General features: G+C 44.7%; 1 protein-coding gene across 1 annotated transcript; it reads left to right on the top strand.

Annotated features, from left to right (window-relative positions):
* The first annotated feature begins 13,641 nt into the window (after nucleotides 1-13,641).
* PIM3 (Pim-3 proto-oncogene, serine/threonine kinase) lies at nucleotides 13,642-18,425 on the top strand. Its single transcript, XM_080360693.1, has 6 exons — nucleotides 13,642-14,112; nucleotides 14,429-14,538; nucleotides 14,678-14,728; nucleotides 15,050-15,413; nucleotides 16,679-16,855; nucleotides 17,004-18,425. The coding sequence occupies exons 1-6, from the start codon at nucleotides 14,028-14,030 to the stop codon at nucleotides 17,186-17,188; spliced, it is 972 nt and encodes a 323-aa protein (XP_080216819.1). The 5' UTR covers nucleotides 13,642-14,027; the 3' UTR covers nucleotides 17,189-18,425.
* Nucleotides 18,426-18,672: the final 247 nt, after the last annotated feature.

Here is an 18,672-nt window from a genome sequence, read left to right as displayed (position 1 = left end):
CAAAATTGTGTTCAATAGGACCAAAGTAAACAAGACATTTTTAATAAAATAGGAGTAAAATAAATCCTAGTTCTTGTGAATGTTGCCACAGAGGTGGCAAGAATATCAATTACATCAGAAAAGGCAGATGATAAAATTGTTAATCACGCAGGAAATGCAGGGGTGTTTAGCATGTTTCTGTTCTCCATTTGGAACAAAGCTAAGTGTGTCTTTGTACCATAAAAGAATGGTGGTGTTTCCTTTTCCAAGATCAGCTAAGGGTGATATTGAAGAGAAACTGTCAGAAAAAAAACACTGCAAAATAAGCAGATCTGGGTAACTTTCACCCAAGTATTCTAAAATAATGAGGAGTCATCTGGATCCTTGAGAATTTCAGCACATTTTGAAGACTTAGAATTGGCTTTTTGTCTTGCCTTTTAGAATTTTCTTTGCCAATGATTCAGAGATAGAAATGCTAAGTTCCAAGGCAAACTAATGGCACAGCTGCAACAGCAGCACCAATGAAAGGGGGAATTGTTAATGTGTATTATTTTATCCCATCAAATATCAGTTCCACTCTTAGAATCACAGAATCATTTTGGCTGGAAAAGACCTTTAAGAACATTGAGTCCAACCATTAACTTAACACTTCCAAGTCCACCTTTAAACCATGTTCCTAAGTGCCACATCTACAAGTCTTTTAAACGCCTCCAGGCATGGTGACTCAACCATTTCCTGGGCAGCCTATTCCAGTTTGCGTTTATATGGCCTAAATTTATATGAAGGCAACATACGATTGCGCACATTCCTGTTGGCTGCCACTCTGGAAGCATGGTTGATACCTCACTGAAGTGTTACAGCAAGATGACTGCATTGATCTGGAACAATTTACTCAAAATTGTGTACTGCATGACTAGCTCACCTAAGTAAAACAATACATTGGTGCTTCTGCGTGAAACAGTAACAGGAGTGAAGGACACACAGTAACAGAGGCCACAGTTCCTAGAGGAAGTATTTTAGACATAGCCTCTGACCTTAGTTGGAACTGTCTACACAGGCTTTCTCACGTATTTTAAATATAGATTCTGAACTGTTAAGGCTCAGTATCAGAACCAAAGTCTGCAGATGCAGAATACTGCTAGCTGCCCCTGCTGTTTGTGGAAGCAGAGAGAACGGTGCTTATCATCAGTTTCCTTCTCAGGTGTCATGCAGAAAGATGTCCTAGTCATCATTCTCTAGCCTAAGCAGTGCTGGGCCTACCTTTGGCTTTTCTACTCACTTTCTTGCAGTTCAAGCCACTCAGTCTTTTCTCAGTTTCCAGTTCCATCAATCTAACAATTATCTATAGCTTCTATTTCAGTACCAGCTAAAACACATTTTTAGCAGCATATTCAACACCACTACCAGCTCCTGCAATACATTTTTTCTGTGTCACTGTCTTAAATGCAGATAACTTTGTTTCTTTTCATCTCACATGAAATATGTATTTTATATCCTAGTACAGAAGTGTCCTTTTATACAAAATAAACACAGAAATGACCTCTGGACCAGGATTTAGAATCCAGTAGTCCTTCATCACACAAGATTACCCTAACTAGGAGGGACACACTCAGAATGCTTCAATTTTGATTTCGTTTGGAATTTAAATTCTCAAGGCTCAAGAATAAATCACACTCTCTACCCTCAAGAATCACTTTACTATCGAACATACTTAAGATCAATACAAGCTATTAGAGGACTCCATGTTGGTGTTCGTGGAATCCTGTACTCAAAACTACACACTCTTCACCTCAGAGCGTGGATGCACTCGAGTACCATCAACCTGGTAACCAGAAGACTTTCCAAGGAAGCTAGAGCTGTGCCGCTTCTTAATGCCAAATCTAGAACACAGGTCTTCCCTTCTATTGTAAGGCCTCAACCAAAGAGTATTTTAGTACTCTTACCACAGGACAATGTTTAATTCCCAAGTGGATGTTGTTGCCCTTTGCCAAACTGAGTTAGGTACCTCTTCAGACATACCCTTCTGCATGATGAAAGTCACAGTAGTATTGAGGGCTGGTCAAAAGTGATTGTCAAAATAACCCAAGTAATACAGGCTCTTTTTCTTCAACCCCAGGGTGGGCAGCCACGATGAAAGCTGTACTCCTCATGCTTTGAGTTTGGAAAGCAGAGTCTTTGATCTGTGGCACAATCATCTCTTTCTTGACTCAGATTCATTGGTGCTAACCAATAGTGAAAATAAGATGGAAAGGTGGAAAAGACATAATTAGAAATATGGAATAACAAGCCTACCAGCAGCAGTCTTTAGCAGGACATGATCACGGGCAGTTTCTAACACACAGCAGAAAGGGAAGGGCTGAAGGACAGAGCTTTCAAGTGAAGATCGCTCCTGGAAGTCCATCAGGACTTACTAGGACTTGAGTGTAAGGACTTACAGTGGCTCACTGACATAAACAGACTTGAAAATTACCTCAAGATACATCCTTACTTTCTGTGTAGATAAAAGCAAAATTTAGGTAGTTATGACTGTCCCACACGCTACATCCACACCAGTCTGGTTAAGATTCTGACTGTGCATTTGTAGAGCATCTGAAAATCCACAGTAAACAGAGAACACACCTCATCTTACAGGAACATAGTTACTGAATGGTAACAGAAAGAATTATTCAGGCATCTGAACTATTATTAGATGCTTGAATAATTTCAGATAACAGCATATCTAAGGCTTCCTCATAGGAAGGTGATAAAGCAGATGAAAGCAGATGACAAAGGACCTGCAAAACAATCACATCATTCTTGAGCAGCAGTAGGAGGTGAAACAGGATACCCTTGGCATCTAAAATAGCATCTCTTCACATACTTTAATTACTTCCTAATTGTGCATAAATACTAACAGAATACTGAGTCCCCCACCTCTTCAAAATCAGACCTTTTGAAAGCCTCTCAATATATATTCAAAGCCAGGAAGTGTCATATCTGGTCTAAAAACCAAGTACATGGGAAAGGAATAAAAGATAATATGGCTAAAATATTCAAAATGAACATAATATCTTGTATGTCCCAGCTTTTGCTGTCCAATTTTATTAACTTTTCTTGGTTTTCTGTGGACGTATTTTTAGATCATGCATAAGAGACTTACCAGCTTGAAACATGTGTAAAATCATCCTTTCAGAAAGCGTAATAGTTAAATTGTAGCATATTTGTTGCTAGATTTTAACATTTAGGAAGCAATTTAAAAAAAGATAAGATATTGATTAACATAACATTAACTATAATAATCTTTACAAAGTCCATGGAAACACAACAGAAAAGGAAAAATTATGATCATAAAGTTAGTATACTACTACTACTGATAACACAGTAAAGTGTCCTTTGATCACACAGTCATATAGTACATACCTTAGTTATCTATGAATAAAACATTGAGCAAGGACAGTCACTGCATTTTATAATTATAGTGTAAATGTTGGAGTGCGTTCAACTGAGCCTTGATCAAAGATCGTTTAATGATACTCACTCCTTCCAATCTTTTTTTTTTTTTTCTTCCAATTTTATTAGTACATTAACAAATCAGGTATCAACTTTCTGTATATGCTATAAAGAATTGTTCTTCAAATAGACTTGATCTGACTTTGAAAAATAAAGAGTATGGCCTATGTTGACAAAAGTAATTATACTTACAGGAAAATGTACTCAATACGTAACCTTCTTCTCCACATGAACTTCTGTTGTCAATTACACGCATTAGCACAGTATTGAGGATCCTCTGTACAAAGGCACACACACCAGTTCAGCTTGCTTGTGACATTGTCTCTGATACTAATGAAAGTAGCAGTGACTAGTGACAGTTCTGCAGAAGACCACACGTGGGACGCATGTGCAGGACTGGAGCTTTTGCTGGTTAATAATTACATTCTTATAGCTTAGCAAAGATCAGGAGCACTGGCACATTGTCAATCAGAAAGCTGGGGCGCACCCATGGAAAGTCATCTGGTGGTTCCCTCCTGTATGTGGTTCAAAGGACAGACCTTATCCCTGTGATTACGGTGACTTTGCAGTAGTTTTTTCATTACAGAGTGCCTGAGAAGCTGAAGTGGAGAAAGTGGAGATAGAGGCACACAAGATGCAATGGCAAGGTAGTAGGAAAGGTCTGAACGCTTTTGCACTACTCAGTTTTGGCTCATGAAGCCTTAACTAGGAGCTCACATAGCCATAAAACTGGCTGAAAACTAAAACTGCTGCTCCAAAGTGCATCTACCTATTGCACTTGAAAATGTCAACTTATTCTACCACATCCATATTAGCAGCTTGTAACATTTTGTTTCATGATGTTAGTATTATAAGTTTCATTTTAAATTTAATGTCAAGATTCAGGACAGATCAAGTGAAATGCTGATAGCTCTGTATATTAAGTCTCCTTTTGCAAGTCTTCAGTGATTTTATTATTTATTATTATTATCATCATCATCATCATTGAAAACAAATTAAACACTTGTATCTGCTCTCGAGTACAGAAAGACACATTAGTACTGCCAGTGACTTTTGGAATGAATTTATGATTAACAAATTACTGAATTATTTTACTGGAAGCACAACAATATGCCTGGTTGGATCTGGTCACAGATCCAATGGAATGATGTAAATCTTATAGCTATGATGGTCACAAATCAGATCAGGCTTTCATATATTTATCCTTCCCATTTCAAAACTTTCATTAAAGAATTCTGAAAACAGAAGGTAGAAGAGAATCCGGTTCAGTCTGTGTTCTAACATTTCTTTAAAACTCAAACACAGACACAAGAAGAATGCCTTTTTGCTTCATCCCATATGGTAAATATCCTTCTAAATTCATGATTTCTACATGAAATCTTAAGAGATTATTTGTTCCAGTGTTTCTCTAATTTTAACTGAAGGATTCTAATTTTACCTGAAGGATTATTTATTGATCTACTTCAGCAACTTCTTATTTTTTACCAAGTAACAAAAAAAAAACCAAAAAAGTAAAGCTTGACTTTTTTTATTACTTCTCTTTTTTTCCCTTCCTGCTTTTGTTTAGTTGCATGTGAGCAAACATAAAATTTATAGAACATTTTATGATGTCTTGCTATTTCCACTGGCACAGATTATAGATTGACAAATACTCATCCAGTTTATGCCCTTAAACAAAAAAATTGGACCAATTTTTCACATCATTACAGTGGTTTAAGTATAGCACTATTGAAACAATCAGAATTAAACCACCCAAATACAGGAATTTATTAACAATAGTCTCATTACACAAACCCTTCCAGCACTTTGCCTCATTCTGTACAAAAACCACAGAGCAGACAGAGGTGGATCAGCTCTTCCTTACTCACGCTCTTTACTCATTGATTTGCAATGTCAGTATCAACTCATTCTACAAAACAGATAGTTGGTTTCCACCTTGAAACTTGAGACCTAATAGCCCTTCTGTTATTTTTATCCTCCAATTATAACTCTAAATATTCTTGTTATCCCTAAATTTATAGTACTCTTTTTAATCTTGTTACATTCTTGGCCTTTGTGACTTGGCAGTGACTTCCATGGTCTAATTACAAGTTTTGTAAGTAGACATAATTACAGGTTGGCTTTTTTTTTTAATCAGTTTTGAATGTTACCTTTCAATTGGCCTTGATGTTCCTTTGCTCATGTTAGATGACAGAGAACACAGTCATCTAATCTACTGTACCTAGACCATTATTTTACTGCATCTCCTTTCTTAATCTTCTCTCTAAAGTGAAAAAAGGCCTAATCTTTCAAAAGAGGTTTTTTTTTCATATCCTCAGTCATCCTCATTACCCTTCCCTGATCCCGCTTTAGTTCTCCAATATGTTTTTTGAAATGGGGTAAACAGCTGCAGAAATTGTGCAATCTCTCTATTGAACACAATGTGCCACCTGCATCACGGTGGATGATGAAGTCCTGAGAACTCAGTTCTGTGGAGAGCCATGCTCTTTGAGTCATAAATATTAATGCTGCAGAGACTTTCCAGCCTGACTTCCCTTGACACAATGCCATGGTATCTAATGCAAACTCTGCATTAAATCTCTTAGTTCTTTTTATATGTCAGCATGTAGTCTTACCTTCTTTTCAATCCAATTGAAATATGAGGTCTTCAGTTAACAGAGGACTACATCTACAGTTATCCTCTGTTAGCCACCTGTACTTTACTTCTATAGTTTGTTATTTTCTTAAGAGTTCTCAGGCTGGGAAACTCTTCCTGTGTGAGACTTAAAGAGCTAGTAAATACCAGGTGGGGGGAAATAATTAAATAAGTCATAGATGCTTCTATGCTGTGACCATAAGAGGTTACCTCTTAACCTTCTCCCAAACAAACAATTTTGAGCTGAACTATTAAAGCTTCATGTTTCAAGACACCAGTCCTAGATCTTGTATTCTCCTTGAAAGGCTTTCCAGTTTTTCAACCTTCTTTTAACAGTACCCCGGCACTGGTCTCACTGACACTGTATCAAAGCAGTTACATTCTTTGCCTGCTCTTAAATTAACATTCCTCTGATAAAAGGTCGGTGTTCACCCCCTCAGCTTACAAGTGTCTTCACCAGACAGGTGGTTATTTCTACAAGTGTCCCATGGCTCTGTCCATCGTTACCACATTCCTCCAAAATCTTTTATATGCAAAGGCTATTTCTCATTTCTATTATTTATGTTACCTTAACCATGGAAAAGCCTCCATCAGAGATCAGATACTTCTACTGCACTTCTACTAACCACCAAATAAAGAGATGGTCTTCAACTCAGAGATATCTTTGGATTGCTCCCATCTTCTTCCACCCCTCCATCTTGAGATGAACACATGTCACCAAGAACAAAATATATGGATGGGCAGATTAATCTCGACATTAAATAAAACCTATTAACTATATGTTTGTGATTTCATCTGCCATTCTCCATGAATGCTGAAATACATCCTATCAGCTCACTACTAACAGAAGTTTAAGATATTTCTCAAAGATGCAGAGTATACTAAAATATGCATCATATTTCAAAGTCTGGTCATACCTTGTTCACTGATTAATCACTTGTTACTTATCCTAAATCCTGTTTGTATCAAAGGAGCATTGCTTCTGTAACAATCTAATAACTTCCATAAAGTCCTTGTTCCAAACAGCTAATCAAACTATGCATATATATATGGTATATAACCTGATCTGAGAAACAGTAATCATAGTTATATTAGATTAATCTTATAGCAACATTCCCAGTGGCAGATGGTAAACCTCTGCTGATGCATATATATCATCAATGATAACATATAAGTACAACCAAAACTGTGTATCTCTGTGTCTAGGACAGGAAGCATGAGATTAAACAATAGGTAGATTTTACCTAGACAGGCTACAAGAAAAAAAGTCCTGTTTATTAATATAGAAACATGAACTAAACCAGAAGTTTAATCTCTTAGTGGCAGGAGTCATATTTGCCTGAATTCAGTCAGTAGTTTGAGTGACAAAGGAGAACGTATCATATCTGGAAATGTAAGGTCTATTACTGATGGAGTTGTTAACATCCTTCTCTAATCACTCATGATAGTAACAACATGTTCTTTAAATGTAAAGAAATAAAGAGAGGTTGTAGCTTCATAAGACACACTGGTCAAAAGAAAAGCAGTGATGTTGCTGAAAAAGTGCCCTAAAAAACTGTCTGCAAGACCTGGCAGAGTCAGATGTATCTGTTATCCATGCTAATTTGCAAGTAAACAGGCAGGTATAGCAAGGGCTTGCCTTGCAGTGTGAACACGATTGAGCTCAACAACAAAAAATGAAGCATATGAGAGGTAGAAGTGGGGACACAATGAGGAGGAACACAGTAGCATTGCGCAGGCATGCAGGGATGGAATTAGAGGGCCAACAGTTGCATGCAGTTAAAATTGATGAAGGGTAATTCAAGAGTAACAACACTTTTGCAGCAAAATGGGAGACTGAGTAAAACCTAGGCCTGCTGCTGAATACAGCAGGTCACCTTGTAACACAACACACAGGTACTCAGTGTCTTCTTTGCCTCCACTTCTACAGGCAAGGTTTGCTCTCAGGCCTCCCAGAGCTCCACATCAACTAGCAAGGATCAAGTTGGAGATGTAATACAAGTCCATGGAATTGCACAGGATATGTCTGTGAGTACTAAGACTGCCAGCAAACGTCATTGGAAGAGCAGTTGCTGTCCCTTGTGAAAGGTCACGTTGACCAGAGGAGATTTCTGATAACTATAAAAAATGTAATGTCTTTCTTAGAAAATTTCAAGAAGAAGGTTCTGGGTGAATGGCAGGTTGATCAACCTTCTCTCAGTCACTGGGAAAATTACGGAGCAAGTACTCATGGAAACTATTTCCACTCACTCATGACAAGAATGATACCGACAACAGCCATCTTGAATTTCCCAGGGGCAAACTGTGTTTAGTCACTCCAATTGCCTTCTACAACCACACCACAGGCTCTCTAGGTGAGGTTATAGTAGTAGGTGTTGTCCTCCTTGTCTTTAGCAAGGCTTTTGATACAGTCTCCTAGTGTCCTTGCAGCCAAACTGGAAGAGATAAAGGTGAACTACAAGGTGGGTTACAAACTGGCCTCAAAGGGTAGCTAATAACTGTTTGAATTCCAATTAGCAGGGGATTCCAAGCGGTACTCCCTATGGTCAAGACAAAGACTGATGTTATTTAACATTTTCATCCAATGACCTGCATGATGAGACTTAGTAAGTACAAGGTGACAAAATCACAGGGGCCTCTTGGTATACTGGAGGGTGTAGTTGCCATTCAGAGAGAACTCAACAAGCTGAATGTGTGTGTAACACAGCCATTTTGAAGTTTCAAACAGATAAATACAAGTGCTGCATCTGAGGCAGGATATACTTACAGAGGAATGCAGGCTGGGAGTAACGGTTCTACGGCAGAAGACCCAATAGACCACAAACTGAACAAAGCCAGCAGTGTGTCACAGAATCACAGAATGTTAGAGATTGGAAGGGACCTCAAAATATCACCTGGTCCAATCCCCCTGACAGAGCAGGAACACCTAGATGAGGCTACACAGGAATGTGTCCAGGTGGGTTCTGAATATCTCCAGAGTAGGAGACTCCACAACCCCACTGGGCAGCCTGTTCCAGTGTTCTGTTACCCTCAATGAGAAGAAATTTCTTCTCAAATTTAAGTGGAACCTCTTGTGTTCCAGTTTGAACCAACTACCCCTTGTCTTATCATTTGTTGTCACCGAGAGGAGCCTGGCTCCATCCTCCTGACACTCACCCTTTATATATTTGTAAACATGAATAAGGTCACCCCTCAGTCTCCTCTTCTCCAAGCTAAAGAGACCCAGCTCCCTCAGCCTTTCCTCATAAGGGAGATGCTCCACTCCCTTAATCACCTTTGTTGCCCTGTGCTGGACTCTCTCCAGCAGTTCCCTGTCCTTCTGGAACTGAGGGGCCAGAACTGGACACAATATTCCAGATGTGGTCTCACCAGGGCAGAGTAGAGGGGAAGGAGGACCTCTCTCGACCTACTAACCACCCCCCTTCTAATACACCCCAGGTTGCCATTGGCCTTCCTGGCCACAAGGGCACAGTGCTGGCTCATGGTCATCCTGTTGTCCACGAGGACCCCCAGGTCCCTTTCCCCTACACTGCTCTCTAATATGTAATTTCCCAACCTATACTGGAACCTGGGGTTGTTCCTACCCAGATGAAATACTCCTTGCGGTAATGAAGACTAACCACACTTTGGACTGCATTAGCAAGAACATAGCCAGCAGGTCAAGAGACATGATTATTGCCCTCTATTCAGCACATATGAAGCTACATCTGGAGCACTGTGTTCAGTTTGTTCTCTCACCAAATAAAAGAGAGACTGAAAAGAATCAAGTCATTAAGATGGCAAGGAGCTTGAACATACAAGGAGGTTGAGGGATCTCAGAATATCAATATTCTTGTCAACTTTAATGGACTTTTACTGCTAGAGTATTCCTAGCAGCATGTTATGGTCACACTATGCAAACAGATGCATTTTGATAGTACCATCGAGAAGACCTACAATGGCTATAGGTATAATATATATTAGAGTACATTAACGCCACAGGTGCAGTACGTGATGATGTGCCACAGCAAACTTTGAACTGGGTTCCATATAAGATGTTGAAAGGTAGCCTGAAGGCAGTACTGTCTCTGTGCTGCAAGCAGAAACTTCCATGGATCTTCCGTATTTCTGTGCCTGACAAAGTCATGCGTGCTCAGGGGCTGTTGCACAGAAAAATGTTTTACAAAACATCAAAGAACAAGCTGGCATCCTACCCATGAATGATTTTCCATTTATAGTTGCAAAGCCACTGCTAGAAAGGCCAAAACTAGTTTATAAAACACTTCTGCAGCTATAATTGTTTAGGACCACTGAACTGCATGTTCCAAGCCAGATCAAAGGGAGCACCACAAACCCATGAAAGGCTTATGTGTAAAGACAGGGTAAATTCCATGTCTGGGATCCATCTGTAATTCTGTCAAACCAAGAGTTCTTGTAGCTGTATACAAATTAAATGTCTGTCTGCCAAAATTAAGTGAATGAAGAACAAATACCCTCTTATCACTTTTTTTTTACAGTAACTACCTTGTTTTCTTTAACGTTAACTATAAATACCCTTCATTTTACACTTCTGTGAAAATACAAAATAGATCGGGAGTTATACCAATAGCAGACATTGATCCTGGCCTTTTTTAGATATCATTTTGCTTCAAACATAGATGTGTAAAGGTATGCTATATTCTTCTGACTCCAAGTATTACAGCTGACACAGCAGAAGATAATGTAGCTTAAACTCAACAGGATTTGGGGAAAACTGCGTATTTTCTTGAACAGGCTCAAGGCAAGTATATCACTGATTTACCAGAGACTGACAACACAAAGATAGTTTTAAGAAATGGCAAATTCAGTTGGAATGAAAAGGCCTGATGGTTTTACATTCGCAGAGTAGTGATATATGCATGATCCTTCTGCTTAACAACATAAAAAAATAGGAATTAACAACTACTTGCAGTGTTAATTCCCTAAATAATTAGCAATCATGCATATCAATATTTAATGCCAGTTTTCTCTCCTTAAAAATATTTACTGTTTCAATAACCAGAGATTTCTTATTGGAAATGAGAAATATTTCCTCGCAATTTAAAAAATACTCATAAGAAACCACTGACAAGAATTAAGCAAAAGGCAGATACAGCTAAATTCCTTAAAATAAACCTAGAACATGTATTATGAGATCATGAAATCATCCTACTGTTTGTATTTGTTTACATTTCAGGATCAATGAACATAAGTATAGTATGCATATGCCATTATCTGTAGAAATCTGGAGAAACTTGCTAAAAAGTTATTTAATGTGACTAGAGATAGCCAAAAGGCAGGATATCTAACACATACACAAAAACAAACACAACAACAACAACAAACAAAAAACAAAACAAAAACAAATAAAAAACCTAACCACACACACCAAAAACAAAAACAAAACCAAGAAACAAACAAAAAGCACTTTCTTATTTCTTTATCTGATAAATCCAAGTCATTAACATGAAACCTCCAAAATCCATCAGCTGCTCAATAAATGGAATAGTTTATTTTGGTTCCTCTGCAAATACCATGGTTTATACGAAAGGCAGTAACTTTTATAGCCAAACTGATCCAGCTTCAAAAAACACATTCTGGGACATGAAGGGTTGAAACTGCGCCTGAAAACTTGACCTTTACATCAGCTGGTCTATCTAATAAAAGATATTACGGCTCCCTAGAAGCCCTTGCTTTGTTTATAGCCATGATTGCCTGAGATTACAGCACTACTATTATCAGACAATGCCAACTGCAAGGCTCTCCCAGTGCCCAGGGTGGGAAGGACTGCCAACTAGTCAAGTGATTGTCCAAAAATACCCTCACGTTAGGGATCCCTGTGCAGCACCAGTATCTCCAACTTCACTGTTTTCAATAGAGGAGATTTGAGACACTCCTGTTATGCACCTGGGACTGTGGTGCTGTAACAGGGGTGGCAGTGCCAGGGACGTGGAGGTGCTGACCACTTGTCTGAAAACGTCGTCGTGGTATTCCCCTGTTGAGCTTTGGCCTCGCACAACACTTCTGCACTTACTCGCATCCACGTAGTACTCTAGGTAGCTGCTGGAACAGCTATTAACAGTTATTATTGTTTCCCATCCAGCACAGCACTAATTAATTTCCAAATCATTGGCCCAGAGCTTTTGGTGGACAGACACTGGGCAGGATGCCCTCGGGCTCTCCTCTCCCCCTGCACTCTCCCAGCTGCCTCCCTCTCCCCTCAGGAGAGGCCGGTGCCGGGGCCCTCACAGTGGCAGCGCCCCAAGAGCCGCTAACGGCCACCCCGGGACCGCTCCGGGTGCGGAGGCCGAAGCCTCATGGAAAAGGGAGCCTCATGGAGAGCCGCTGTAAAAGCCTCGTCGGAAGAGAACACTTAAAAGCCGCCTTGAACTCGGCCGGGGAGGGGGAGGCCGCCCCGTCGCCGCCGCGCCCCCATTCCTGTTGATGCAGCGCCCCCTGCGGGGCAGGGTGGGCGGCGCTGCCGGGCGCCCGAGGCGCGGCGGACCCGAGCAGGCGCCAGGGCCGGGAAACAAACAGCGTCGTGTCCTTTCGCGGCGCCGAGAGGGGCGGGGGAGGGGACGGAAGCCCTCAGCTCCTCCGAGGCGCGCCGCCGGCGAACCGGCGCCCGCCGTCGCGCCGCATCGGCCTCGCGGGGCTTCCGCGCAGGGGAGCTGACCGACAGAAGCAGGCACGGAGGGCAGGCGCCCGGCGTCCCCCCGCGCTGGTTACGCCGCCGCGCTGCGCCGAGGCTGGGCGGGGAGGAGAAGCGGGTCACGTTTTATTTCGGCGAGCACCAACGTTATGAACAAGCGAGCTTTGAGCCGCCACAGCGGGAGCTGCCTGCACCGCACGCCGGGTCTGCCGAAGCCACGGCCTGGCGTGCCCCGGCGATGGCGGCGCCCCTCCCCCGCGGGGCCCCAGACGCAGCATCTCGGCCGGCGCGGAGCGGAACGGAGCAGAGCGACCTTCCCGCAGCCGCGGGGCGGGGCTGGGCCCGGCGCGCCGCGGCATTCCCGCCCTGCTGCTTGGCCCCGCTCCGCCGCATGCAAATGAGACCCCTCCTCATTGGCCGCGCCGGTAGCCCTTCGAAAAGGCCCCTCGCGATTGGCCGCGGAGGAACGTTAACGCAAATCGGAGAATCTCCCCCCTCCCGCTTTTTTTTTTTTTTCGCCGCTAATGAGTGATGCGTACTTGAGACAGCCTGTAACTCTGCGCGCCAGTTACTACAAATAAGTAGTTCCCAGCCCCCCGCCCTTCACTCACCCGCCCGCACTATGGGGCGGGACAGAAGGCTGCAGTCCCGGCCGCCGCACGGCGGACGCCCCGGCGCAGAAGGGAGGGGACCGCTGGGGCGGGAGGGAGAGGTGTTTCCCCCTCCCCCGCGGAGGGATATCCTCGGCGCGCTCGCCGCGCTCTGCCCGGACCAAAATATTGGGCGTTAAGAGGCGGCTCGGCGGCGCCGCCGGCTCAGAAGCGCGCGGGCAGGCACGGCGGATCCTGCGCCCGCCACGGCTCCACTGCGGCGCCCAGCCCGCTCCCCGCTGCGGTGGCCCCCGCAGGGGCGGGTTTCACGCGTGGCCCCGCAACGCCCGGACCCGCCTGTCTCCGCGGACGGCTCTGGTTCTGCCTGCGCGTTTTTGTGCCCTGAGAGGCTCTCGCCGGTTAGAAGAGGAGCGGCGCCCTCGCCGACTGCCTTTCTCCGGAGGACTTGGTGCGACCGCCGCGTGGATCTGTGCCGGCGGGGACCCCCGAGGACTCCGTTGGTGCTCGCTCTCGGCCAGGGAAGGAGCCGCAGAGACGGTCTCGGCGGCCCGCCGCCCCCAACCGGCTCCGGAGCGAGGAGAGCCGCGCCGCGTCGCCGAGCGCTCAGCCGGGAGGACGCCGGTGGTGCCAGCGCGGGGGACTCGCCGTCCCCCCTTGTCGGAAGATGTTGCTCTCCAAGTTCGGCTCGCTGGCTCACATCTGCAGCCCCACCAGCATGGATCACTTGCCGGTGAAGATCCTCCAGCCAGGTACGGCGGGACCGGGACTGGGGTGTCCCCCTGCGAGCGCAACGCGCCGGGCGGGGCGCCGTGCTGCCCCGGGGTGCGTGGGGACGGCGCCTGGCAGCCCCCGAAACTTCGGGGTGCGTTTTTTTTCCTTTTTTTTTTTTTTTTTTTAATTGAAGAAGACGACTTATTAAAAGAAGTATGTACAATTAGGGCAGCGCACACACGTCCACCAGGCAGAGCATTTTGAGGCTTTTAAAAAAATATTTTTTATTTTTTTATTTTTGGTGAAACGCGGCTGCGGACATTAACGCGGTGTTTTTCCCTCTCGTTTCCTCAGTGAAAGTGGAGAAGGAGCCTTTCGATAAAGTCTACCAGGTGGGCTCCGTGCTGGGCAGCGGGGGATTCGGCACCGTCTACGCAGGGAGCAGGATCGCCGACGGCTTGCCGGTGAGGCGCGGGACCGCCGCACAGCGCTTTGCGGGCGGCGGGTGGGAGCGCAGCGCGGGAGGCTGCGGGCGCGGCCCGGCGGGGCGCAGGCGGTCCCGCCCCGCCGCTCACGGCGCCTCCTTTCCTCCCCCCTCCGCAGGTCGCCGTGAAGCATGTGGTGAAGGAGAGGGTGACCGAGTGGGGCACGATTGTAAGTACCCGAGGGGGGCCCTCCGGGGGTGCTGCGCGGCCGTGGGGCTCCGCCGCGGTGGGGCTATTGTGTGGGCGGCGGGGCCCGCCCCGCTGGCGCGGCCTCTGCGTCGGGGGAGAATTTGGCGGGGGTTCGCCGCCGCAGCGCCGCGCCCGCCCCTCGGACTGCGGCAGCGGCGGAGGGGGCCCGCCGGCCGCGCCCTCCTCCCCGCCCTCCCCTCTCTCCCTTCCCTCCCTCTCCTCCTCCCAACCCCCTCCCCTCAGTCGGGGGCGCACCGGGCCGCGCCGCCCCCGCTGACCCGCGCCCCCCTTTTCTGCGCAGAGCGGCGTCATGGTGCCCCTGGAGATCGTTCTCCTGAAGAAGGTGGGCTCTGGCTTCAGAGGAGTCATCAAGCTGCTGGACTGGTACGAGCGGCCCGACGGGTACTTGATCATTATGGAGCGGCCCGAGCTGGTGAAGGACCTCTTCGACTTCATCACAGAGAAGGGCGCCCTGGACGAGGATACGGCCCGCGGGTTCTTCCGGCAGGTGCTGGAAGCGGTGCGCCACTGCTACGGCTGCGGTGTGGTGCACCGGGACATCAAGGACGAGAACCTGCTGGTTGACCTCAGGACAGGCGAGCTGAAGCTGATCGACTTCGGCTCGGGGGCCCTCCTCAAGGACACAGTCTATACCGATTTCGATGGTACGTGCCGTTCCCGTGCCCAGGGCAGCCCACGTTTGGCCAGACCCCCACACGCCTTCCCATGGTGATGCCCTTTCTGTAACTGCTGCTTATCCCCTTTCTGGCACCTCACAGTAGCAAGTGGTGCCTCTGACGCAGGGGTTCATATCAGGTCTACTGGTAATGGAAACCTTTGGACCCGAAGTAGCTTAGGGGTGTTCAGTTGCGTAGGAAAGAAGCGATTCCAGGCAGTGACGCAGCAGTTTATATTTCCATGCCTTGGAAAAAGCTTTTTTTTTTTTTTCCTAGAGGGAGATCTGTTTACATGGAGGCTTCACCAGTGTCGGATGTTTCCATGTGTGGAGATGCAGTTTTTATATGCGTTGCTTTTTTTAACCTCAAGCAGTAGCTCTCCCCCTCCCTTTCCGTCCATGTCCTGGAAATCCCGCATTGCAGATTTTAAAGCGATGGGGATGGATACGCTCCCTCAAAATGTCTTGATACTGGCTTCAGGGCCGGGCTCGGTGCTTTAGGGATGGGAAAGCTGAAAATAATCCTCCATGTGACAGGAGGGAGTATTTCCCCCTGCCCTTTGAGCGTGACTGATGTAACGAGGGACTCTTTTCCCTCCTCTCCCCCCCACCCCCCCCCGTTGCCGCACTCACATCTGTTTGTTGTGAAACCCGAAGCTCCGCTGCACGTGACCCTCGGCATCACAAATTCCCGGTTTTGTTTGGTATCCAAGGAGCCCACGGGCAGCGGGGGGGGGGAGGGCGGGTTGGGAAAAGCTGCCGCAGAGAAGCCGGGCGGGGGGGAGGCTGTTAAAAACGTAGAAATCGTAAGCATTCCTGTTTTGTTTACTGCCTTGCGGAATTGGATAAAGCAGATTAGCGCCGTGTAAGACGGGCAGACCGGAGTTTCACCTTCTTGCTGCCCTCTCGTCTCCTCCCCGCCAGCCCCCTTTGTCCTTTTGTGTCTATTTTTGGTGTGATGCTGCAGACGCCACGTGGTCAGTGAAAGGGAGCTGCCTCAGTACACAGTCAGCTGATGGGGCTGTGTTGTTTCTTGCAACAAAATAGCACAACCGGATGGGCCAAGTCTGGTAATGGTGTAACCCCGCAGATGACCTGAAATTACACCACTAATGGCTTTGGCCCATAAGAAATTTGAAGCTTGTTTTGTTTTTTTACTCCCAAATGACAAGTTTATGAATTTAATTTAGCTCTACTAGGAGGAGATGAACAATGGGGAAACACTTTTAACCGTTTGGGTTTTTTCCCTTTTAGGAACGAGAGTATACAGCCCTCCAGAGTGGATCAGATATCACAGATACCATGGAAGGTCAGCAACAGTATGGTCTCTGGGTGTTCTGCTGTATGATATGGTTTGTGGAGACATCCCTTTTGAGCAAGATGAGGAAATCTTGAGGGGACGATTATATTTCAGGAGAAGAATTTCACCTGGTGAGTTGTATAGGAGTCAAATGGGATTTGTTTTGTTTTGTTTTTCTTAGTCCTGTACATTTGAATTTGTACAGGTAGGGAGGGATTTTCTTCTTCAAGGTTGTCTTTTCACTTCCCTAGTCTAAAATTGCTTTTTTGTTTGTTACAGAATGTCAACAGCTGATCAAATGGTGCCTTTCACTGAGGCCTTCAGACAGACCAACACTTGAGCAAATTTTTGATCATCAATGGATGCACAAATCTGAAGTAGTGAAGTCTGAGGACTGTGACATAAGGCTACGGACCCTTGATACTGATGTATCTAGCACAAGTTCAAGTAATGAGAGTCTGTGAATTACTAAGGACCTCGCACTGGGAGGGGAGCTACAAGCAGAAAGACCACAGTGCTGCTGCCAATACGTAGGAGGGGCTAGAAAAATGCATTCATTATTCTGTAGTTGAATCTTTGTCTGAGGGACTTGATTTTATTTTCCCCCTTTGCTGGTTTCTGCTTTGGAATGAGAGATTTCCTTTGGAAACGCTGATGTTTGGGAGTTGCAGGCCAGTACTTAGTCAAAGACTGACCTTATTAAGAAAGCAGTGACCTCTTGAATACATGGTAAACTTTTTTGCTCTCATAGAGCCTGGACTAGATTTTATTTGCTTTTGAGTGCCTTTTTGAAAGCTGCTTCAGTGGGACTTTCTTTTTTGAGCTGTGTATGTCCAAAGAAGATCCAGTTCATTATAGGAATTTGCTCCCTTTAGACTCAGTGCTGGAGGAAGCAGCTCCTATGATGCATTGGAGAACATGTTCGGTGATTGAATGAAGTAGTCCCATCCACTGGTGATGGAATACTTGAACACAGACATTTCACTCCTGCCCCCAGCCTTTCCAAATCCAACCCACCTCTGCTGCTCAAAATATTTCCTATAGCCTGCCTGCACAGAAATATGAACAGGTATATCAGCTTTTTTATCAGAAACATTTATTCATGTTTCCTTTTATCATCTCTACCACTGGGCATGAGAAGCCCCTTTCTCAACTCCCCCTGGCCTTTTGTCACCCTGCGAGTCTTAAAGTACGTATGGGCATGTTGAATGCACAATCAATGCAATATTCAAGGACTTTACTTTTTTTTTTTTTTCCCCATACCTGTATAATGTGTTTCTGTAAACTTGGTTTTTCCCATGTATTATACAGTTATTTATTGTTTGGAGTTTAGAAGACCTACCACAGGTTTCATCTGTGGCTATTTATTTGGTTAATTTATTTGGTTAGAGTTATTCAACACTGTGCTTTCCCCTCCTTCTCCCCATGGGAATTCTAGTGGTTTGCCCATGGCACTTTTTTTCTGCATTCCTGTCAACTTTTGTTTAAAAAAAAAAAAAAAAGAAAAAAAAAATTCTGACCTTTTCAATTTTTGTTGGAAGATGGAAAATTGTTGTACAAAGTCTAATTTAAGGGAAATAGAATGACTTTTTAAAGTTAGTCAGTATGCCTTGTGTCTGGTATTATTGTACCAGAAATGTAAAGTAATGCTGTTTGGAAGGGTTTTAAATTATTGACATTGTACAGTCTCCGTGCATTGGCTCTGGAAGGTAGAGTGGCAGAGTCATAAACCTTAATTTATTTTAATAGCTGTGTTTCTGTGATCTGGTTGCATTTATGCAGCTTGGATTTGGATTTTTTTCTTCTGTTCAACAGTGTGAAATGTATGGAGATCATATTTTTTATACAGGTATTTCAATTAAACTTTTTTTGTATATAACAGTTCTGTGTTTGTGTGCTCACTTTTGTCTTCATGGTTACTCTTGGTGCCAGCTGAGGAACACATTCT

The sequence above is a fragment of the Nesoenas mayeri genome, assembly GCF_963082525.1.
Source record: "Nesoenas mayeri genome assembly, chromosome: 1".
NCBI lineage: Eukaryota > Metazoa > Chordata > Aves > Columbiformes > Columbidae > Nesoenas > Nesoenas mayeri.
This window is presented reverse-complemented; position numbering and strand designations above follow the sequence as displayed.